This window comes from Lolium rigidum, chromosome 6, assembly GCF_022539505.1.
Source record: "Lolium rigidum isolate FL_2022 chromosome 6, APGP_CSIRO_Lrig_0.1, whole genome shotgun sequence".
NCBI lineage: Eukaryota > Viridiplantae > Streptophyta > Magnoliopsida > Poales > Poaceae > Lolium > Lolium rigidum.
In genome coordinates, this window is record NC_061513.1 from 345,665,836 (window position 1) to 345,691,403 (window position 25,568).

Below are 25,568 nucleotides of genomic sequence, written 5' to 3' on the forward strand. Positions count from 1 at the left end.
CCGATTAAGAAGGTCCCTTTTAAACTCTTCCTTTTTGCGAGTAAATGATCCAGAACAAGAAGTATCCAGCAAGGTCTTGTCTTGAAAAGAAAGTCTTGCATAGAAATTATCAATAATAATATTACCAGGAAGCTCATGAATGGGGCATTTGAGCATTAAAGACTTCAATCTCCCCCACGCTTGGGCAATACTTTCTCCTTCATGAGGCCAAAAATTATATATGCGATTCCGATCTTTGTGAATCTCACTTGGAGGATAGAACTTAGAATAAAACCGGGGCACAATATCATTCCATTCAAGAGAATCCCCATTATCCAGTAATTTATACCAATGCGCCGCTTTACCAGACAGCGATACAGAGAATAGTTTCTTCCTCACTTCATCCATAACAATACCTGCACACTTGAATAAACCGCACAATTCATGTAAGAATAGTAAATGATCTCCAGGGTGGACAGTTCCATCCCCTGTATAACGGTTACCCACTACGCGTTCAATAATCTTCATAGGTATTTTGTATGGTAATTCTTCCTTACTCAGCGCCTCATCCACTACCTTTGCAGTAGTAGTAGATTTCCCAAATAAACACTCAAGAGAAGATCTCTGCATAATGAGTTATAGCAGCAGGCAGAAATAAAATCAGCACAAACAGTAGAAATTTCCCTTACCAATTCCACTTACCAATAGCGCTTCACTCCCCGGCAACGGCGCCAGAAAATAGTCTTGATGACCCACAAATATAGGTGGTGTATCGCAGTATCTTCGATAAGTAAGAATGTCGATCCCAACGAGGAGCAGAAGGTGTTGACAAGCAGTTTCGATGAAGGATTCACTGTAAATGCTCACAGACAAGTATTCAGGGGGTTTTGATGTAACAGATGAATAAAGTACGAGTAAGTAAAGTGCGAGAGTAACAATTGCAGCGAGTGGCCCAATCCTTTTTAGCACAAAGGACAAGCCGGTTTGTTTACTTATAATGACCAAACGTTCTCGAGGACACACGGGATTTTAGTCTAGTGCTTTTGCTACATACGGCTAATTAATCTTCATTGTTTTGATATGTGTTGTGTGGGTGAACCTATGCTAATGTACCGCCCTTCCTAGGACTAATACATACTTGTGATTATACCCCTTGCAAGCATCCGCAACTACAAGAAAGTAATTAAGATAAATCTAACCACAGCCTTAAACTGCGAGATCCTCGCGATCTCTCCCTGCATCGATATACCAACGGGGGCTCGGGTTTCGTCACTCCGGCAACCCCGCAATTGGCAAACGAGTACAAGATGCATTACCCTAGGCCCATAAAGGTGAAGTGTCGTGTAGTCGACGTTCACACGACACCACTAGAAGAATAACACCACAACTTAAATATCATAACATTGAATATTACTCAACCATACTTCACTACTAACATTTAGACTTCACCCATGTCCTCAAGAACTAAACGAACTACTCACGAGACATCATATGGAACATGATCAGAGGTGATATGATAATGAATAACAATCTGAACATAAACCTTGGTTCAACGGTTTCACTCAATAGCATCAATAACAAGTAGAAATCAACACCGGGAGAGTTTCCCCTATCAAACAATCAAGATCAAACCCAAATTGCTACAGCGGTGACGAGGTGCAGCGGTGGAGACGGCGGTGATGATGATGAAGATGATGGTGATGGTGATGGAGATGATGTCCAGCTCGATGGCGGTGACGATGGCGTCGATTTCCCCCTCCGGGAGGGAATTTCCCCGGCAGATCTCAGCCTGCCGGAGAGCTCTTTTCTCTCTGGTGTTCTCCGCCCCACAGAGGCGGCTGTGACTCTTCGCGACGTACCCCCTCTGGCTTAGGTTTTCGGGATGAAGGCATACGCGAAGAAAAGGAGGCGAGAGGGGCTGTGGGCCCCCCTCCTCACAGGGCGGCGCGGCCAGGCCTTGGGCCGCGCCGGCCTATGGGGTGGGCCCACCCCGGGTCTCCTCAGCTCCCCCTTCTGGCTCCCTTCGTCATCTGGAAAAATAGGAGTTTTCGTGTAATTCCCTTCAATTGTTGATCTTCCGAAATATTGCGTTCTGACGATGCTTTTTCCAGCAGAATCCTGGCTCCGGTGCGCGATCCTCCAATAATCATGAAACATGAAAAATAGATGAAATAACATAAGTATCATCTCCAAATATGAAATATATCAATGAATAACAGCAAATTATGATATAAAATAGTGATGCAAATTGGACGTATCAGCGAACAATATCCAACCTTGTACAATATAGTTCGACATAAGGGAGATACTTTGTAGAAGGTGTTGGAAACTTCTCCGCCCTCTATGACGTTCATGCGTGATCTTATTGTTCACCGGCTAGCTAGCTGCTTGGAATGAATTGCTACAAAGGTTAGCTTCAATTCAGCTGGTGCAGGGGAGTGGTGAATTCCGTTGGAGCCGGTGAATTGCGTTGTTAACTAATGATGGTGTATGGCAATAAATATTGCAAAAAAGGTATGTAGGTTCAAACGCAATGTCTCATGTTCTTTGGAAACCAGGAGATTCGCAATTTTCCCACGTGGTTCTTTCTCCATTAGAAATGGGTCTGAGATACGGTTCTGAGAGGATATATGGTTGGAAACGACCACTCTTCGCGAACAATATCCAGCATTGCACAATATTGTTCGACATAAGGGAGATACCTTGCAGAAGATGTTGGAAACTTCTCCGCCCTCTATGACGTTCTTGCATGATCTTATTGGTCACCAGCTAGCTAGCTGCTTGGAATGAATTTCTACAAAGGTTAGCTTCAATTCAGCTGGTGTACGGGAGTGGTGAATTCCGTTGGAGCCTCGCCAAGAATGGTATATTCTCGGTAAGCTCTATGTACAAAGCATTAATTATGCCCACTCAACCGGTTGTCAATAATAATAAATCCATCTGGAGATGAAAATTCCTCTTAAAATAAAGGTTTTTGCATGGTATCTTCATCGGGTGTGATTCTAACTAAGGATAACCTTGCAAAACTCAACTGGCAGGGATGTAAGAAATGATTTTTCTGTCACGAAAAGGAGACGGTCAAACACTTTTTCTTTAACTGTCGGGTTGCTTGGTCTATATGGTCAATCATTCAGATAGGTTCTACCTTATACCCACCTCGTAGCATTGCAAATATTTTAGGCAATTAGTTTAATGGGATCGATACTAGGTATAAAACGTTTATCACAGTGGGCACGATTGCAGTTGTATGGTCCCTTCGGCTGTGTAGAAATATATGACAAGATTTTTAATGATAAAAATTATTCTCTCATGCAGGTCAATTACCGGTCTACGGTTTGGTCCGTTCATGATCACCGCTTCAACGCTTGGAGGACTGAGTCCTCTTTACGGAGGTGTCTGCATGGTTGGAAAATACGGCTAAGGAGTTTATTTCTGAACATGGGTGGCTGCATAGTCGTCGCATTGCAGCCAACGTTGTTTAATTTAGTTGGTTTTTTTTACTACTTTGTGATTGTGGTTCTTCTGGATACTCGAACGGCGGCTGTGTGCATCTTAATTATGCAAATGATGGGTGTAATGCTTAAAACATTTAAGTAATAAAACACCCTTTATCGAAAAAAAAATGAATGCTTATCAAACACATATTAAAGTTTCACCCAAATTATACCATTGATGAATTGTTAGTGTTTGCTACAACTTTTTTTTTTTGAGAACACAGTACAACGCAGACGCTCACAAACACGCACGTACAAACACACCCCTATGAACGCACGCACGCACACCCTACCTCTATGAGCACCTCCGAGAGACTGAGCCGGCATATCTTGAGGTTGACGAAGTCACCATTGGCGCCTCGCTGTTGACGGGCACGCCACCTACCACTGAAAGCATAGCGCCGGTTAATCCTGGAATAAATCCAGGTAAATGCAACACCCATGCCAAATCTAGGATTTGAACCTGGGTGGGCTGGTTCCACCACAAGGGACCTAACCACCAGATCTAAGCTCTGTTTGCTGTTTGCTACAACTTAAAAGAAGAGTAGATGAACGTGAATTGGTAATCATGAATAATAGGCATGCATAATTGTAGCTAGATAGCCCATGAGATGAGTGGTAATAGTAATATTTTGTATGTTTAGATACATTTTACGCGCCGACCGGCGATGCTGCTAGGAAGTGGCTTTCGACGTACATGTGGCGATGCACACAACCATCTGGGCAGTGCAGCTGGGACGCACGCGCAGCGTGTCCAGGCCAAGTACGCAGCGTCGTACGTACATATGCGCGCGGCCAAGGGTAAATTAAAGGTGATTTTAGTTTGACGCGACGGTCGAGACGTTGAATTCCTTCACATGTGCCCGCCGGCGTGCAGCACGTTCTACCTAGCTCGCCATTTTGGCCGGCCCACATCTGCAGGCCTATTGATCATATCACAACCCTTCTTTTACCGTAACCATTTAATGTCTACAATATTTCATAAATCTGCCTAAATTTCATGATCCAAAACTCCCTTATAATAAGCCACGGCATGCCAAAAAACAGGTTAGCGTCGTGCATGTGGCACGTCTCTAGTATCTATCAATGGCGTGGGCAAGAAACGCCTCCGATATTAGCCTTTCTCGTTCCGCGACTATGTTCCATATGCCACTGATACATATTTGAGAGAAAAAATAGTGCTGACGCCAGCAAGGTGTTGTTCGTTGACGCTAGCGAGCCTCCCTTTTACGTCATTATTGTCGGTGAGCAGCAACAGGATTGCATGTCGACATGTAAGGGAGATAATAAGGCCGACGTCGAAGTAGCCCCCGAACATTGGGGGACCTTTTTGAGGGCGAAATGGGCCATTGGCCCTGGCCTATCTAATGGTCAAAATCCCAAGTCCATCCCCCCCCCCACCCCCGGAGGCCGCGATGTCAAGCTTCGGAGTAGGGCCACAACTGCGGTGGTTGGGACCATCGTAGAAGACGGCGAGCTCGCTACTGCACCTAGCCCTCAGGCGAGCCAGTTCACCACATGGTCTTCCTTCTTCCCTAGACTCGAAGAACATCCTACGGAGTATTTCTTATCAGCAAAACACGCAAATCTATTAATGCCACTATTCATTTCGATTAGGATTGGGCTCACATCAGTTCCATTATTTGTGTAAGATTCTCCAGGAAAGTCTTTGGTTGTAGAGTTTACACATTAATGCAATGTGTCGTGAAGTCGTGATGCATGCACCTACAAATCCAACCACACGCATGCATGTCGTACCAGGTACCACTACCTCATGATGCATGATGCCTGATTGCATGTGTTGCTCTCTTGGGTTCATCATGATGCCCGAGCTTTGTCCTAGGTGTTCTTATCAGCTAGCTTGCGTTGCAATGAGTTTTGGCGCTTCTATGTTCGCTAACATGCATATAGTGCTTGCTGGCCAGACATTGGTACATGGTAGACAAATAGTTACTACTACCTCCTATCTTAAAAAAATTGACGCACCCACCCGCTAAGTACATGCATACGCATGCCTCCCTCCGCGTCCTATAAATCCGACCGGAGGGAGTAGTTGTTACATGCATGTCTGTTGTTAGCTACACGTGCGTACATGTACAAATTTAGGCGCAAGAATTTTAGAAGAGTACTGGCAAATACACAAATAATTAACCGACTATTATCCTCGTTCTTGCATAAACTACTCACTTTACGTATTTTTTTCTAAACAACCAACTATTCATATGTAACACATTGAAAATATGTACAAATAAAGATTAATCTATTTAATAACAATTCTGATGATTGGGACCCATAAATTAGTTATTAAGTGGCACAAATTGCATGTCCATATCTCAAAAAGTAATGCTCGTCATTTAAAATAGCTTAAAAGTTTTGCCAAATTTTCGACCAATCTCTCATGAATATGACTGGTGTTGTTAAGCGGTTGGTTCAAAATGTGTCAAAGAATTTCCAGAGCAGTTATTTGAAAATACTTTAATTACCAGTTTTCTAGATTATTTGAAATTTTGACCAAAATTCCACCGAATTTAAGAATAACTGACCAAACGTTCCGGGGTGACATGCTAGACATACAACTCAACATGATCACTGACTCACGGGCCTTACCGTTGGGTTAATCTATGATTTCATATTTCACAAAAACACGTAAAATGGTTAGTTTGTGCAAGAAACACAGTGGTTTGTGTAATTCCTCTTCAAAAGAAAATAAAACATACAACGTGTAAAACGAACGTACACAGTGCCGACCGCCTACATGCTCCTAGGCGCCGATTGCTAGCTGTAGCTGCTCGTACGACACAGATTGCAAGATCTCTGTGATATACACGTATCTCCATCTTTTTGTCACTCAGCTGTAATTGTGCATGAAATGATCACGAAGTACGTACGGGCAATAAAGCAAAGAATCTTTGGGCCTCTCTACGTTACAGATCACAGGAAATAAAATTCCAAGTCGTCGTTCAGACAGTTCCATACCAGCCCTATTTATACCCCCATTCTCCGTTTGAAAAAAGAGTACCAAGAAACATAGAAACTGATCGATCGATCACTCAAACCAAGACACTCACATGGTTGCCATACACAGAGCGAGAGAGATGATCATAGCTGTTCTCTTCGTTCTCAACTGTGTCCTCAGTACCATACGAGCTGATCCATCAGCTTATGGTGATCATGCGCTCGCGTGGAGGCCGGTCTCCTCCCTCCCCGACGAGCTCCGCGACCTCGGCGTCCGCGCGTTGATCCGCGACGACGCAGATGCCACCGCGCGCGCGTCCGCCGACTTCGGCAACATGTCAGTGGACGTGGGCGTGCCGGCGGCCGTGCTCTACCCGTCGTGCCTCGACGACATCGCCGCTCTGCTGCACGCGTCGAGCACTCGCCCCTCCCCGTTCCCGGTGTCCGCCCGTGGCTGCGGCCACTCGATCCGCGGCCAGGCATCCGCGGCCGGGGGCGTCGTAGTGAATATGCCGTCGCTCGGGCGCCTCGCCGGCAGCTCTGCTGCCCGCCTCTCCGTGTCTGTCGACGGCCGCTACATCGACGCCGGCGGCGAACAGCTGTGGGTGGACGTGCTGAATGCCTCCCTCGCGCACGGCCTCACTCCAAGGTCGTGGACCGACTACCTCCACCTCACCGTCGGCGGCACGCTCTCCAACGCCGGCATCAGCGGCCAGGCCTTCCGCCACGGCCCCCAGATATCCAACGTCCAAGAACTCGACGTCATCACCGGTACGTACCTGCACGAGCGCACGACGGCACACGATGAACATGGCGTACACGTTCTTCATGCATGTCACTCACGTTCATGTAGGACTCGGCGAGAAGGTGACGTGCTCGAAGGAGAAGGACCGCGACCTGTTCGACGCCGTGCTGGGCGGGCTGGGGCAGTTCGGCGTCATAACGCGGGCGCGCATCCCGCTCGTGCCGGCGCCGGCGAGGGCTCGCTGGGTGCGGCTCTTGTACACGGACGCCGCGGCGCTCACCAAGGACCAGGAGCGGCTCATCGACATCGACGTCGAGATCGGCACCGGCGCTGTGTCCGGGCTCATGGACTACGTGGAAGGGTCGGTGCTCGCGGATCAGGGCCTCGCCGGGAGCTGGCGCTCGTCCTTCTTCTCGGAGGCCGACGCCGCACGCGTCGCTGCGCTCGCCAAGGAGGCAGGCGGCGTCCTGTACTGCCTCGAGGGAGCGCTGTACTACGGCGGCGCAGCCGGCAGCAGCGAGCGCGACGTTGATAAGGTAACCACGACCTTTGTCGGTGCTGCTGCTAGCTATAGGGGACCACCAAGTGAGATATGGATGGCAACTTTTTGCCGCCTATGACGCGGATGCATGGCGCCAAGTCGCCAACTGTGCAAGCAGATCCGTGCAGCATCGGAGTCGTACATACTTGGCCTAGCTTTGTCTGCCCTTGAAAATGCACCTCTTCTTGTCGCAATCTAACCCGTCCATATCCGCAGTAATCATGGTTTAGGGATTCACTACACTACTTTGCTATAAAAATTAATCTACTTGAAATAGTTTAGGGCAAGAGGTGTGCTTCGGTGCCCCCTCCCCTCTCTTCTTCCACCACCAGTAAAGTGGAAGGGATAAGTTGGCGCACGAAAGGGTATCGAAAGATCTTGGCCGTTCAGAGGAGACCAAAATTTGCAAAGGGGGACACCGAAGTAATGTTGTTAGGGCAAGAGGTGTGAAACGTTTTTCTTGCGTGGATGAATGGCAACTCGCCACGTGGCTAGGGAAAATATGCCAGAGTTGCCATCCGCCGTTCAATTTTAAATCCGAGGGTTGTAGATTCGTTGTCGCACTAGGATTCAAATGAGATAACACAATATAAAGTTTCAAATCTTTTAGGGAACACATCTAACTACTCGCTACTGGTTTTAATTAGAGTCAACTCAATTATAAACCATTTTCATTAAAGCTAAAAATCATGTGTATGCAAACTTAGGTTTGCTAAACCAAAACTTATGCAAAAAAAAATCTACAAATCTACATCCAGACATTATTTGTTGGATCAAGACTTCATCAGTTCAATGCTCTCAACTAAGATTTTGACCAAACCACGGCCAACTTGCCCTCTCACATATCTTGTTGTTGCCAGTTTTGGACTGTAGTGGCACATGCACATAAGAGCCGGACAAAGACAAGAAAAAAAAAACTAACCGTATATCCGAACTAATAAGTGAGTAGGGACAGGGTGTACAATCAATTTTGGGAGTCTCTTCATGGACTTAATAAATACTCCTATTTAGAGCAATACATTTTTTCGAAAATTTTAGAGCAATACATGAACCCAGTAAATGTTATAGAGAGAAATGTAAACCAGCGCATATAACTGCCTTTAGCTACCAGCTTTAATCACGTTAACCTCTCCACTAGAATGTAAACACCTGACCCAAAAGCTATAAATCAGGTGTGTGCAAATTTAGGTTTCTTATACCTAAACTTATAAAATTCTATAAATATATATTTAGATTTTTTTGTTCGATCAAGACTTCAATGCTCTCAACTAAGGTTATGATGAAACCCCGGCTAACTTCCCTCTCACATATCTTATTTTTGTTTGTATTGGTGTGGAGCAGCACATATATAAATACCAGATAAAATGCAGAAAGGACTAATCGTAAACTATGTGCAAATTAATACTCCCTTCCTTCCATAAGTCATGTCATGGTTAAGTTTAAATTAATTTAAACTAGTTCCACAACAAAAATTATGGAACATGGGTTAAGTGAGTAAGTGGCTACTAGGTACTAGGGAGTACTATATGAATATAGGCGAATAAATCAATTTTGTGTGTTTCTTCGTGAACTATTTTTCGTATGTGTAATCCTTTTTGTACTTGCAAATCTAGCATGTGAATTTTTTCCAAAATTAAGTCTTCCATGTCGACATAGTGTCTATGTTTTCTATCTAGCATCGATCAACAGCTAATACCTAGGACACGATCTAATGGTGGGACAGCGACCGTGCATGGATGCATGCATGCACTCCGATATTCCTGACTGGCTTTACATATGCTGTACTAGTTCCACGCACACATGTCATACTGTACCCTCCACTTGTCCAAGAAGTAACTTGCTCGATCACCTTTTGATAGTCTGCACTGTCTTTGGGGGAAAACATCACATGATCCCAAGCTCTTTGTCTCTGGTCCTACCTTCTTTGTCATCTCTTGTAAGAAGATATAGCTCCAAAAGGTCATGACGATTCGTGTAGCCGTACATATTTTCAGCTAGTAAACGTAAAAATATGCATATATGTGTCAACTTTACACTCTTGCATCCATGCCTACAAAATTTGACGTGACACGCATGTATCTTTGCTAAGTAATTTCTTTTTTTGGCAATTTTTTTATAGTAATTTGTTAATTGTGCGCAGAAGCTGGATGTGCTGCTGCGGGAGTTGCGGTATGAGCGGGGCTTCGGGTTCGTGCAGGACGTGTCGTACGTGGGGTTCCTGGACCGAGTGCGCGACGGTGAGCTCAAGCTCCGCGCCACCGGTTTGTGGGAAGTGCCGCATCCCTGGCTCAACCTCTTCCTCCCGCGCTCTCACGTCCTCGACTTCGCCGCTGGCGTCTTCCACGGCATCCTCCGCCGAGGTACCACCGGCGCCTCGGGCCCCGTCCTCATCTACCCCATGAACCGTAACAGGTGGGACGGCGAGGCATCGGTGGTGTTCCCGGAGGAGGAGGAGGTGTTCTACACGGTGGGGATCCTGCGGTCGTCGGTGCCGGCGTCGTCGGACGGCGGCCAGCTGGAGAGGCTCCTGGAGGAGCAGAACGAGGAGATCATGCGATTCTGCGAGGATGCCGGGATGGCGTGTGTGCAGTACCTACCGTACTACGCCGGTCGGTCCGGCTGGGAGAAGAAGCACTTCGGACCAAACAAGTGGGCCAGGTTCGTGGAGAGGAAGCGCAAGTATGATCCCAAGGCGATCTTGTCCCGTGGACAGAGAATTTTCACATCCCCACTGGCTTGATCGATTGATCGATGCCGACGTATAGCTAGACGCCGAGGGATTCTCATGCATGTCATCATGATATGTCCTGCGTGCATGCATGGTCCCGGCCGGAGCATCGATAGATACGTATCAATCATCGTACACATATATATCATGGCAAGGGAAACGATGTTAAATTAAGGCATGCACGTTGTAGACTGTTACTGTTTAGTTAAATTGTGTAATTACTAATTAGTAGGTCATGCAGTCGTGAATGGGGCATGTCATAAGACATAAATGTACTCCTAATTAGTTTAAATTGTGTTGCGTCCTTTTTTATTTTCTTTTTTGGATACATTTGGTTTTATATGGTTATGTGCATCTTCTTTGTGCAAAGACTGGATGTAATGTTTAATACTCCCTCCGTTCTTTTTTAATTGACTCGGATTTAGTACAAATTTGTACTAAATTCGAGTCAATTAAAAAGGAACGGAGGGAGTACTTCTTAAGTAATAAAGCGTTGCTTATTAAAAAAATTGCACTATAAAGGAGCTGATTTGCCAAAATTAACAAGTACTAGCTAGCTACATGCATATCGAAATACTTACTTCGATTCCATCAAAGGTAATTCGCTCCATCTCCTGCACCATCTGAATCCATGCATGAAAGGTTCCTGATTCCTGACCACACAGTAGACATGGTAGACGTACGCGAGTTGACGCACTTCAAACAAAGCTACCAACTGCTCATGCGAAACTGACAAGTACTTGCGTAGTCATTGCTGACCAGCGCTGGATCCGCCTAAAAGATCTCGACGTGACAGATTGCACAGATCTATAAAAAAAAAGACCCTCATATCTGGGGAACGTGAGAAATTTGTGACCCTCAGGGCGATGGTGAGCGGTCGTTTTTATCTAGACGTCCAGGCTTAATTTTTTCAAGAAAAGTTAAATAAAAGTTAGCCGGCCTCACAGAAATTTATACATGTGAACTCATGAATTCCGTCATGCGCATATGTTCGCGCCGCATAAATTTTTTCCAAGAAAAAAAAAGAAATTTCCACCCAAAAAAAGTACCAGAGAGCTCTTCCCTATGGCGGTGTAGATAGGCAGAAAAATGAAGTAGATCTTCGGCTTAGATAAGAAATCAGGCTAGATCAAGGTGGATGCCTCTTCTTCTCTATTCTGAACTGAATGTGTATGGATGTGTCTTGCTTTCTTGAACCTGTTCACTTCGCAAAAGACGTTTTGTTGGATATGCGACATTATGCCGACTCGTGGTACCACTGTTGACTTAAGGAAAAGTTGACATAAAATTAATGCAATTTTTGGGAAGAATTTTGGGGTTGAGGCAATGGAAAATGGTTGATATATAACGATGCACATACTAGGTAGGATCGTCCCGGGTATCATCATCATACACCTCTCTGATGAGGAATTGTCACTCACTAGAACCGATGATGACCGCACCACCACTCACATGATCTGGCCAAACCAGCATTGTCATGCTTTCATGAAGAACAATTTCACACTTAGCTTGGTTGGGCTTCATCACCATGTAACTTTGGTGCGTACTACCACATTCTTGATTAAGTTGGCCAGTGCTGCAAGAAGAAGTGCCGCCAAAAACTCCACCCACCATCACCAGTAATGCCCTATAGGCAAAGGGATCCCCACCCATGGTCGCGATGGTTATACCATTCGGAGATGTGGTACATGGTATTTTAGGGTTGAGTAGTCTAGTGTTTCTCACTGCTCAGGCGGCCACTACGAAATTGTACGAGGCGAGTGGTCCTTTCTATCTAAGGAAAATTAAAATGAAGAATACACATATTTGAACCCCACACAAATATAAACATTTTTAAAACCCAAAATAAAATCTTAAGAAGAAAGGTTGGAAAGGGCATGAGCTCTATGAGTTTTGTGATGGTTTGAAATCGCAAGAACATTTGTTTTTCAATTTTCCATTAGCTCAGTATTTGTGGATGCAGTAGGTGTTGCCTAAATCATATTGCAATGCCAATGTCATGTTATGAACTATATTAACAGTGTTTTTCCTTGTAATGATTGGAGATGTTGCCTTGTGATGGTCTCTTTGGAAAACTATAAATAAATCTTATTTTAAAGGTTTGAGACCTAAGGATCCTACTAATGTTGTTTTTATTATTTCTCACTTCCTAAAAACCTAGGAAGAATTACAGAAAAAGGGTCTTCGAAAGCTGCTACAGCTGGGACCTGCTAGCAGGCTGGCGAGGGTAGCACATGAAATCTTTGAGCAGCGGCATGGCTAGAATCATGTGAATAGGAGACTGAAAATGTGATTTGTGCTGTTCAAAATCCTAAAGCTTCGATTTACATATTTTCTATGGTTCAGGTACTTTGGTGGCCTGGAAGTAATGATTATGGCTTTCATTGTTTTCACATGCTTTTTTATCCCTGTTGCTGGTAATGCTAATGCTAGCTGCCAACCTAGCTTTGTTCTTATTTTTAAAGGTTTTAGAGAAGTGATTGTTGTTTTACAGACAAAAAGGAGTTGTCCTTTTTGGTTTCATGTTAGTTGTTACAACAGACTTGGGAGAAATTCTGGTGCCCAGCCCGCCCTAATTTTTAAAGAAATTGAAAACCTGATGTGTATAACTCGATCTCAGTAGGAGAAACTCAAGTCTGAACTGTAAATTGTTGGGTTTCAACTTAATTTCAGACTCCAACCAAAATTTGAAGGAAAATTCCCCAAAACTACAGAAAGAAATTAATAGTTTCTACTTAATTTTATACAATGTTTCTTCACAAAAATCAAAGTTTTTATATCATGCTCTAGAACTTTCAACTCAAGAGTGCAGAGAGCTTTCAATTTCAGCACAAAGAAATAACTACTACTTGGAGTGATGGTTTGGCTCTTGGGTGTACATGTTCCCTTTAGTTTGAAATACATCTTTCATATATTTTAAAATATTAAAAAAATTAAACAAAAATTTCACGCGTACATCTTCACATGCTACGTGCGCGCAAAATCTTTCCATGAAAAATCTAGTTATCGTTTAGGCTATGTATAAAAAGACAATATTTGATGCTAAAAATAAGGCTTTTTGTGAGACATGTTTTGTCTTTTTATATTAACTAGAAAAAATATCGCTTTTTGCGAAACTATACGAACGCACAAGATTATCGAGATATACACAGGGGCGGGCCCAGAATTTTGATTATAGGTATTCAAAATTATAAAAAAGTAATTATTATATGAAACAAAGTTTATAAAATGATTTAAGTATATGGGGTAATGATCACACATATCTCATATTTTGTTGCGAAACACTCACAATGAAGGATATTTTGTGCTTGAGAAACATATAAATTTACCAAAATAAGTGTATCGAATGTGTAAATTCTTACAATTTCTAACAATTGGAGTTAACATGAAAACGTAAGAGTAGAACAAATACTATACGATCTTACTATAACAAAAATACATGCCCTGGAGTTATTTTGCAAAACAATGAACAACAAAATGAATACATGGGGGTTGAACTCAAGACCCATTGAATAGATAGTTCAACAGAACCACTTGCGCTACTTAACACTCATGTTATAGTAGGACCGTTTTGCTTTTTATATATTCTTTAGAACATATATATACGTATATTTTTCAAATTATTTGGGTATTCAACTGAATACCCTTGACTTGAAGTGGGCCCGCCCCTGGATATACATGGGAAATTTTTTGTTGAAACTTTTGGACAGTTAGAAATATATTTTTAAAGTGAGGGAGGCATATGCACTATGCCGAATTGAATTTCCGCTACTACCGTTGGGGGTGTTTCATGCCCGTAGAAGTCCTTGATGCATGGAATTTTGCTACGTATTTTACTTGGACGATTACCTTTCTACGCTATGGTGTCGACATCAAGTGCATCACCGCTCCAAGTCTGCTTCCCACCTAGCTTTCGCGTAGGTTTCTTGCATGTAGAATCCTGATGTACCTGCACTGTACTATTCAGATCATTCCACAAAGAAAAGAAACGCATCCCATCGCATCGCGGAAGATGGCGACGGATCATCAAATGCAGAGAGATTCTGCGTGATCTACTGCAGATCTCCTATGATCCTGACCGAATCCCCCAGGAAACAATTGAATTGACTGAAGCAGTCGCCGTGGCCATGCATATTTAGACAATGCGTAGGGCGCGGGACCCGTCAATTCAACTTACAATGCATCTAGTTGTTAGTTATGGCTAGACAAGTCACGATGGATATCTTGTGGGGATATTCTTTCACCTGCTGGCGACCGAGAAAAAGTAGCTAGACAACAGAGGTAGATTCACAAGGATAGGGACGAGGAGAGTGGCTACAATGCAGGTACTGGTACAGGTTCTTGCCGATCCGCACGCCCACGTGACATGCTTCGTCGAAACATAGTATGATCTTCTTCAGATATCACAAGACTTGACTCTTGGGTCTTGGCTGATGTGGATGGGTTAGCTCAGCTTTTGCTTGAAGATCCTGGCATATCTGATCCGTTCTACTGTACGAGAGCTAGTATATATGGACGAAGACGACTGCTGCCGTGTTAATCGAATGGAAATATATACTCATCGGTCTACATTATTCCAAAGATCCATCAAGATCATATCTACTCGGCATGTGAATCGATCCCAGGAATAAGTATTTGATCGAGACTTCCGAGAGATTTGCTGTTTGACCTGTTACCCTGTGCCCCGAGTAGAAAGAACCATACATCTACGGTCTCAGGTACTCCGTGGTATATACCAAGATTCTTTCGCAAATGTCAAGATTCATTCATGATACTCCTGGTTAAATAAATCTGATTGAGACAGTACATGCATGCATACATCAGGATCTCTCGATCGATCACTGGCTTTGCTCCACAGCTATATCCAGTGGCTCACCAGAAACGAAGATGGCTAACGAGTGTGTCCATATTGTCAAGGCGACAAGATTCTGGAGAAATTTACCGATCGATGGATCTCATCAGACATTCTTGACAGAGAGAGGTAATACGGAGTATCATTTAGTGGACAAAGCTGATATGTGGTGAACAACAAAAAAATAGTTTTACTATACCGGCTTGAGAACCTTCAACCTCTTTGGTAGGATTTGGCTGTGGGCTTTTAGGAACATCTTTCTTGAATTTATCTTCCACCTCTTGTTCATATTGATTTTTGTTGCCTTGGTTGCTCCTTTTGGCTTGATTGATATAGAATAAAAATCAGCTGATTGTATCGTTGCTCCATCTTTACACTCCTTGCCTTCAGAGTCTCACACATATTCCTAAATTATTTGTTCCTTTTATACTCTCTTGAAGTTTAGCTAGAGCTTGAGCCCGTTACCGAGATCCTCTTCCACCAACTACCAGGCCAAGTCCATTTTTTTTGGCTTTGTGGTACAGTGTGAAATACATGTCATTATGTTTTACATCATCACCAAGAAGTGCATGATTAGCATCAAGTTTCTCATTAACTGTTTGATGCAGATAAGAAATTTATTTGAATCGGGTTATATAGTAAATTCTGGTTATTCAGTGAGATCTAGCTATTCAGATGCACTTACTATTTTTCGCAGAAAAATCATCAGCTAAGGCATCAGACAAGACGTGTTTTGGGTGTGTTGTATCGCTACTTGTTGGTTGCCATGAGGGATTTATATATAAAGCCGGGCCAAGGGCTTTCTGTTTAAAAAAATATACAACTATTTCTAGTAGACAAAGCAGCCATGTAGAGTTTTTTCTTCAACCAACATTTAAAATCCTTTCCAGATTTTACTTCAAATTTTAGGACCCACAACTTTATGTGTCCTCAATATCGAAAAATACTACAATAAAGTTAGTACAATTCAAAATTATAGACAAGTTAGAAAATTTGGACAACTAAAACAGTTCAAAAAGAAACTACCTTTACTCTGTTCCATAGCTTAGTTTTTTCAAAACAAAATTGACCCTTACCCTAGTGGCTAGCAGCTAAGGCAATTTATTTTTCTTTGACCAAAGAACCAATGAAATTCGTTAAAGCCCTTGTCCTAAAACCACATGGTTGTCCAAGCTAGTTGAAATGTAAATTTAATTTTCAGTTTGGATCGAAATCCTTCCAGAACACTTTTAGGTCAGTGGGTTCTCTTCCACATTTCTCTTTTTTTGTGCCTATAAAATATTTACAGTGCAACCATTCCGTCGGACTATTAATAACCGTGTAGTTTACAAGATAAACTACTACTATGGTACATTAGTGCATGACAGAAATGTAGCTATCTTCAGTCACATCAGCATCTACTACTACATGCAGTTTACAACTCACCTTCCTTAAGTAGGCAACACAAAACGTGCATATAAGCAATGCTTCTTCTCCCGAACCCTACTTTCGTAGATAACCAATACTCTGGAGAAGAGGTATGGAAGCTACACTACATGTCACTACTCAAATAGTAGAAGAACAAGAAGCTACTGTTCCTGCAGAAGATGGAGAAGCTATTGATTCTGAAGAAGATGGGGGAGAAGCTACAGCTTCTGATGAAGATGGAGGAGAAGTTGTTGGTTCCGATGAAGATGGAGGGGAAGTTTTTGTTCCTCGAGTTGAACAAGTTGCAGTGCATGCTCACGGTGATGATATTTCGGTACATGTTGCTTCTGAAATATATTTGGCTACTGGAACTGATAGCATTCAGCTTACAGTCAAATCTCATTTGGATCTAGAGGTGTCAGTTCAGTTTTTGGAAGGAATTTGCTCTATCTGTCTGTCTACACCCTTTTCCTCTCTGAAGAACAATCCTATGTATGCAGCCTTGGTGTTATTTTGTGCAACACTACTGTCTGCAGTTTGGTACTTGTTTGCATCTCCACTAATTATGCAGTTGGTGTCTAGATGTGAAGAAGAAAGGGTGAAGCATTCACATACTTGGATCCTTAATTGGTCCATATATGTGTTTTCCATGTTCTTAAGCTTCATATCAAATCCTTCATGGTTGTGGGTTGGATTCGTCATTTTGGGTTTGCCACAGTTGCATTGGCAATGGCAGTTTACTGTTAAGGTTGGTCAAGCACTTTTATTCGCAAAGTTGGTTGTCAAGATTCTCAAGGCTACAATGGAAGCTCCTTTCATGCAAGAGCCTATCTTGTTTGTCAAGGAAAAAATCAATAGGATGCAGCTTGCTGTAGAGAAGTGCTATCTGCACTGCTTTGATCTGTAGAACAGAATTGAAGTATGAAGTAGTGCTTATTTTGCTATAAGAAGTAAAAAAGATATATAGGCAACAATGTAAATTGGCCGTGTGTACCAGTAGTAGATGAGTAGGTAGGCATCAATGTAAATTAGCAGTATGCGTGAAAGAATTTAAGTTGGTAGTACTGCAAACAGTGGGAATGCACATATCGGTACTGCAGACAGTGGGATTAGCATCAAGTTTCTCATTAACTGCATGAAAGAATGTAAGTAGCTAGGCATCAATGTATTTTGACAATACTCCCTTTATTTTAAAATGCAACTTTGGCACGTTTTGAAATGTCAAAAAAAATTGAAACAAAAAATACGTACTTGCATCTTCATGTGCTATGCGCTCACGAAATCGTTTCAAGAAAACTCGATTTGTCTTGTGGCGTGTGTGAAAAAGACAAAATTCGGTGCTAAAAGTATGACTTTTCACAAAATAAATCAACATCTATAAAAATATTTGTTTTTCATGAAACTTGACGAATGCACATATGTTGTGGAGATGTACATGCAGAATTTCTTATTAATTTTTTTGACATTTCGAAATATATTTTTTAGGTAGAGGTAGCATATGCATCCGGGAGCCGAATTAAGTTTCCGGTACTTTAAATACCTTCCAAAATGTCGGCTTTACATGCTTCATCTTCAAATCCTCCTTCCTGGTCACTATAAAATTCATTTATAGTTTCATTCGTAAATTTCATTGAAAAACGACTTGCATGAATGAAAAAAAAAACATGGTAGAGTCATAATAGTCAACTTACATGTAAATTCAATTTGTAAACTCCAGTTATTTGCAGCAACATTCTGATTCGTTGCTGGTGGTAGTTGAAAGGATCGTATGTCGCACCTAGAGGGGGGTGAATAGGTGCTAACCAATTTTTAGTTCTTTTTCAATTCAACTATGTGAATTTACCTATATGACAAGGTGAACAACTAAGCAAGATATAACTACGTAATATATAGGAGAGATAAACGGATAGAGGTAACCGAGAGTGGAGCACGCGGAGACACGGAGTTGATTCCCGTAGTTCTCTTCCTTTGCAAGAAGGTAATTCTACGTTTGGAGGAGTGTGGTCGCTACGAAAGCCAGACCAACGCCACGAAGGCTTCACTCAGGTCTCCTGTGAGCACCGTGATGTCTACGCACACTCCTTTTCCTGTAGACAGTGTTGGGCCTCCAAGAGCAGAGGTTTGTAGAACAGCAGCAAGTTTTCCCTTAAGTGGATCACCCAATGTTTATCGAACTCAGGGAGGTAGAGGACAAAGATATCCCTCTCAAGCAATCCTGCAATCACGATACAAGAAGTCTCTTGTGTCCCCAACACACCTAATACACTTGTCAGATGTATAGGTGCACTAGTTCGGCGAAGAGATAGTGAAATACAAGTGGTATGAATGAATATGAGCAGTAGTAACGGCGCCAGAAAATAGCTTGCTGGCGTGCAGTTGATGGTAGTAATATTGCAGGAAGTAAAGATGCAGTAAAACAGTAAATAAGCGATGATTGCAGTATTTGGAAACAAGGCCTAGGGATCATACTTTTACTAGTGGACACTCTCAACATTGATCACATAATAAAACCACTCTACACTCTCTTGTTGGATGACAAACACCATTAATTGTGTAGGGCTACAAGAGCACCTCAATGCCGGAGTTAACAAGCTCCACAACATTCGATGTTCATATTTAAATAACCTTAGAGTGCATGATAGACCATTGCAATTATACCGAGTACTAACATAGCATGCACACTGTCACCTTCAGGCTATGAAAGGAGGAATAGATCACATCAATACTATCATAGTAATAGTTAACTCCATAATCTACAAGAGATTACAATCATAAACTATGCCAAGTACTACATGATGCACACACTGTCACCATTACATCATGGAGGAGGAATAGAGTACTTTAATAACATCACTAGAGTAGCACATAGATTAATAGTGATACAAAGCTCATCATATGAATCTCAATCATGTAAGGCAGTTCATGAGATCATTGTATTGAAGTACATGGAAGAGAGTGTAACACCCCAACTTTTGCAACCTTGTTTAGTTGTCCTTAGTGCAAAAATCAGGGGGAACAAAAACTTTTTCTAAAGACTAATTGGATGGATTGCCTTGATCTGTTTGTTTTAATGAATTGCTTTGATCTATTGGTAGATGAATTGTTTTGATTTGCTTGCTGAGTTTTGTCTAGAGCTACCTCAAAGAACAACACCTATGTGGCTTAGGAAAAGTTGTTTTCCTTTTCACTACATCAAACCTTTCTTCTTATGGCATCATGGGTGTGCCTAATTAAAATTCATCTTTGTGGTATACTCTAGCTCAACCCATCCTTGATTAAAGCCTTGGGATCATCTACCCCTTAATACATCATTCTCTCTTACCCTAGTCAAAAACCCTAAGGCACCATAAATTTGGCTAAGTCCCAAAATCTGTTTAAGGTTCCATTTTGGAACCCTTGGATTAAGCTACCCCTTTCCATCTAAAGCAATGCACTTGGTCCTAGACCTACCTTATCATGAGCACTTCCCAACCATGTCCTTGCCTTAAACCAAATCTCTCTTATACACACTTATCCTAGATGATTTTAAAGCCAAGTCAATAAGATGTTTTGGCAGGCTTAAAATGTTCCAACTTTGGCAGTTGTTTCTTAAGCACCCACAACTGTTATTGGTGACCTCAATGCATGGATCTCATCTATGCAACACCCTCTACAACTTCCACGTCTTGCATGTCCCCATCTACCCCCACAATTATTATTTTCACTTGATCTTGCACCCTATCCACTAATTCAGCACTAGATCACTTCATCCTGTTTCACCTCTTCTTTTTCTTTACTCTTCACAAAACCAAGAGTGGAATGATGGGTACATTATGTAGCCACCCTCTACCCTTGAGATAACTTCTCCCAAAATATTTTACTTGCCAAAAATCCTATTTAAGATTATTCTCAAATTTTCACTACAAAACCAATCCTAGTTTTATCATAGCTTTTCAAACTTTAAAAATAGGAAATGTGGACGGTGTCTTGTATCATCTCATTTCCTTCAACCCAAAAAAAAATACTTTCTATTAAAATATTTAATCTATTCCTTTTAAGAGAATGCATGGTGCATATAGATACACCATTTCTTGCCCCTTTTCATTACCAAATAGCTTTGAGAAAAAAAAACCTACTATGCATTGTTATGCAAGTAGAGCACACTTTGAACTCAAAATATCATCCTCCTACTTTCAAAAACTTCATCTAATAAATTTTCATTCAAATTTGACCTTGGGCATAGAAATTCCGATCTTCACCAAACTCAATCTTAGACCTTGCCATCATCCACACCATTACCTAGCTAATCAATTTTTTCCACCTTAGTCAATCCTGTGGCTCATGAAGAAATGCACCAAAGGTGAGCCGGCCATGCCTTGCATGTATGGCACTCAAACACCATGTACCCCTCTCTTTTTCTCACTAGTTTGGACACCATATGGTGGGATGGCATCATCACCACCACACCACCCCTCTTTTTCCTTTTTCTCCAATTCTTTTGCTTTGACCTCTCTCTTCTAAACTTTGTCTTTTGATCATGCACCCCATTGCATGGCACCCTCTCTATCTCATTATTTCCCCTCTCTTTTCCTCCCCTCTCTCTTGCAAACCCTAGAAGAACACCACCCCCTCTCTCTTTCCCTTCCCTCACTTTTTCCTTCTTCCACATGGCCGGGCCATGGTGCCCGTACACCACCCTAACCCCCTACACCTCCTAGGCCCGACCCCAACCCTCTCAAACCACCCTGGACTCCCTCCCCATCTCTCCTAAACCGAGCCCAAGCCCATGAGGACTTGGCCCGAGCTGCCCCAAACCCTAAAACACGTGAACCAGCCTCTCTGGAAGCTCCCGCTCGACCCCCTCCTTTCCCGCGCGCCTGCTAACGTCTACAGCATGACGTCACCGCGCCCCCACCTCCCCAACGTCATCCCTCGCCCCTCCATTGGCCACTTCCACCGCGAGCTCGCCCTCCGGTTGGCCAAAGCCACCACCCCCGCTCCCCCGTCCGGCTATAAAAGCCACCTCTCTGCTCACTCCTCTCCACACCACCTCTCCCACCTCCCATACACCCGCCGAGGATGCTGAGCCGCCCTGCCCTACTGCTTCTCGCCGGCAGGCACGCCACGCACGCGGTCACCGCGAGGTGGCGGAAGGAGAACGCGCCCACCCCCGGCGCCCTTCTCCCTTTCTCTCTGCCCCGCCTCGTTCGCCCTCGCCTCCTGGACCTCACCCAACCTTTTTCGCCGCCCAGGTCTGCCGGAGCTCGCCGCCGTCACCATGGCCGTGGACGTCTGCGAGGACGAGGCCGTCGGGGAAAGCTGCTGCAGGCAAAGGGAGAGCTGCTGGGCCGCGCTTTCGTCCGCCCCGACCCGTCGCTGCCCGCCCAGCCCTCGCCGCCGTCCGCTGCTCGCCGCCGGTAAGTCCCCAGGCCGCCTCCGTTTTTCTCCCAGACGCCCGCATCGCTGTATTGCGGAGGGAGACGACGCCCCGAGCGTGCATGCATGGGTCGGCCACGTCGGCCCATGCAGATGGGCCCCGCCTCGGGCCCTCTCTCTCCCCTTTCTTTTTATTTTCTTTTATTTCCATCCCTCCACCCGGAACCGTCCTGGGCCGGCCCACTACTTCAAATCTGCACAGCCCAGTTTTCTCCCGCCCTTTTCAGTTTTTTGAATTCCTGTAAAATTGCTAAAAAACCAGAGATGTTCAAATCAAAATAACTCGAGTTTTACTCACTCAAATCCGATGAAACCAATTGCGTTGGATCACAAATTTCATTACCTTTCCAATGCCACTGGCCTCATATTTTTACGATTTTTCTACGATTTATGGTATTTGAATTATGCCCTATGTGTAGTTTAGTTTCAAATCTGGGTTTAAAATTCTAAGTTTAACATTTTTCAATGAAACCAATTTTGTTAGTCTGGTATAGTAGTAGCTTTCAAATAAAATTGTGTTCACCCTCTGTTTAACTAAATCTTGTGTTAGCTAATGATTTTGTGTTATACATAGAATATGAGCCCAATTTTCTTTTTTAGTCAAACCCTTTTTGTTTCCACCAATTTTGTTTACCAACCGAAATGTTTGACTTTCCAAAACAAAACCCCCTACAAATTAAACTTGTTTAATTGGTTTTTCTTATGTTTTAAAATGGTGAGGTGATTGTGTGTTGTTTGCTCTTTCTGTTTGCGACGCTAGATTCGAACACTTTCGGAGTTGACGGAGAAGAGGACTAGGAAGTATTTGAAGAAGTCCAGGGACAAATAAGCTAACCAAGGCAAGCCATCTCTTGATCTCTGAATGTTGAATCACATTTTGTGGTTACTTTGTTGTTATTCTTGTCTCTCGATATATTTTGTGTGGTATCTACTTATGTTGATGGAGCGTGCTCACCATGAGCATGTTGGATTCTCTTTGACACCTCACCTACCATCCCCTTTAGGGAAATGGTGGTCATTATCATGATCTTGGTGTACCCTCTAAGTGTGAGGGGTATGCCCACTTATCTTGTGTGTGTCGACCTCTTGGCACCCTTCTTGAACCCCTTGTTGATGTTCCGCATACTTACTCTCGAGTATGTTGAACCCCTTGTTGATCTTATGCATGCATACCCCGAGCATGTATGTCCCCTTGACCATCTCTACTATCATCTTCTTAGCGGTATGATGATTAACATCTTGAACCTTGTTGAATCTTCCAACTTATGTTGTCCCTATACATGCTTATCCTAAGTATGTATGATCCCCTTAACACCTCAATTATCATCCCCTTAGTGGTATGATGGCTAGCATCATGTCATTGTGACTCTTAGTTCCTTCATAAAACTATAGGTTGGGAACCCCCTTGGAAAAATACCTTGTTGAAAAGAATTTTTGAAAACCTTGGGTGAGTTGGACTTACCCAAGCGTGTGTTTATGAAAGGAAAGGATCTTGGCAAAGATGGTTGAAAAGAAAATCTTGTTTTCGAAAACTTTGGCGCCTAAGTATTCACCCGTGACAATTAACCCGCGCAACCACATTACCCTGGAGTGGGACGGGGCTTAGCTCGTAGTTTTTTTATTCTTAACATGGGACACCGCACAACTATATAAGGGTAAGGTTACCCCTGAATCCGGATTGTCGTTGGTGGAGACAATAGTATAACGGGAGGCCTTCGGGGCTGACCCGTCCGGAAGACACTATGGGTCTCCTGGCTTGGCGGTGGAGCCACGCTCAAAGTGAGGTGAGCTGCCACGGTGCCGGGGAGGTACATACTCCATAGGGTAGGATCCCGTGCTAAGACGAATAGGCGAAAGGCTATGTCCGAGTTTTTGTCATGGCATAGTTGATATGCGGGGATGATGCCCACATGATGAACTCGCGGATCTTGTGGGGAAAGTATGCAAACTCTGCAGAGTCAAATCTATTCGAATAGCCGTGTCCGCGGTCATGGACGGTTGGAATGGCTGTTGCTTAGCCTGATGAGTTTTGGTTTACAAAATGGTTTGGCAAATGAAAGGAAAGATCTTGTTTTGAAGTACCGGAAGGGTACGGGAAAGGTTGTGTCGACCATATGGAGATGGTCGGGAAGGACAAATAAATTGGGTTACCCCATCCTAGTGTTTTATGTTGTGGAAATCTTTTGAAGTATCTTCTTCAACAAAGATATATAGATGTCATAGGATATCTTTTGAAGTATCTTCTTTAACAAAGATATAGAGATGTCATAGAAATGTCTTGTCACCCTCTTAGTGTCCCCTTCAACTGTGATGTGGGATGCTATATCCACAAGAGAAACTTATTCTCTTTCACGTGCTATATCCACAAGAGAAACTTATTCTCTTTCACATGCTATATCCACCAGAGAAACTATTCTTCTTCTCTTGTCTTCTTTAGTTAGAATTGTTATCATCTTCTTGATGGTTTGCGAGTACAATTCAAATGTACTCACGGCTTTGTCCCCGGCTATTTACTTGGCCAGACTCGGAGGACTTCGACAGATGAAGAAGGAGTTGACGACGTCTATGCGAGTTAGGAACGTCTTCCCAGTCAGTTGCATGTAGGGTTAAGGCAGATGACTTGGGCTCTACGCTGCTGAAGTGATTCTGCTACTCTGATGATTAGATTAGGCCATTCGAGGCTATCTTGTAAAGATGGGTCATGCATGTGACCTTATTGTAATTCTATTATTCCGTTTTGTAAAGGATGATGTAATTTGATATCAGTTCGGTTATGTGTTCACGGCACACTGATCATGGGAACGTGAACTGTATACATAACAGGGTATTTCGGACAGCTAGTCCGGGGTCCCCACAGAGAGATTAACCACATAGCTACCGGTACAGCCCTTAGCCTCGAGGGAGAACTACTCCCTCCTCATGGGAGACAGCAGCGGTGATGAAGATGGCGGTGGTGTCGATGGAGATGCCTTCCGAGGGCACTTCCCCGTCCCGGCGGCGTGCCGAAACAGAGACTTCTGTCCCCCAGATCTTGGCTTCGCGATGGCGGCGGCACTGGAAGGTTTCTCGTACCGTGGCTTTTCCGTATCGAAGATTTAGGTCAGGGAGCTTTTTATAGGCGAAGAGGCGGAGTCGGAGGGGACCTAGGGACACCAGACACTAGGGGGCGGGCCCCCCCTTGGGCCGTGCCGCCACCTTGTGTGGTGGGCCTATGGCTCTCCTTTGGCCCCCCTCCGGTGTTCTGGAAGCTTCGTGGAATTCTAAGATGCTGGGCGTTGATTTCGTCCGATTCCGAGAATATTTCCTTACTAGGATTTCTGAAACCAAAAACAGCAGAAAACAGGAACTGGCACTTCGGCATCTCGTCAATAGGTTAGTTCCGGAAAATGCATAATATGACATATAATGTGTATAAAACATGTGAGTATCATCATAAAAGTAGCATGGAACAT

General features: G+C 43.5%; 1 protein-coding gene across 1 annotated transcript; it reads left to right on the forward strand.

Annotated features, from left to right (window-relative positions):
• The first annotated feature begins 6,528 nt into the window (after positions 1 to 6,528).
• LOC124666579 (cytokinin dehydrogenase 2-like) lies at positions 6,529 to 10,618 on the forward strand. The gene is made up of 3 exons (XM_047203920.1): positions 6,529 to 7,199; positions 7,282 to 7,709; positions 9,855 to 10,618. The coding sequence occupies exons 1-3, from the start codon at positions 6,542 to 6,544 to the stop codon at positions 10,452 to 10,454; spliced, it is 1,686 nt and encodes a 561-aa protein (XP_047059876.1). The 5' UTR covers positions 6,529 to 6,541; the 3' UTR covers positions 10,455 to 10,618.
• The last annotated feature ends 14,950 nt before the right edge of the window (positions 10,619 to 25,568 follow it).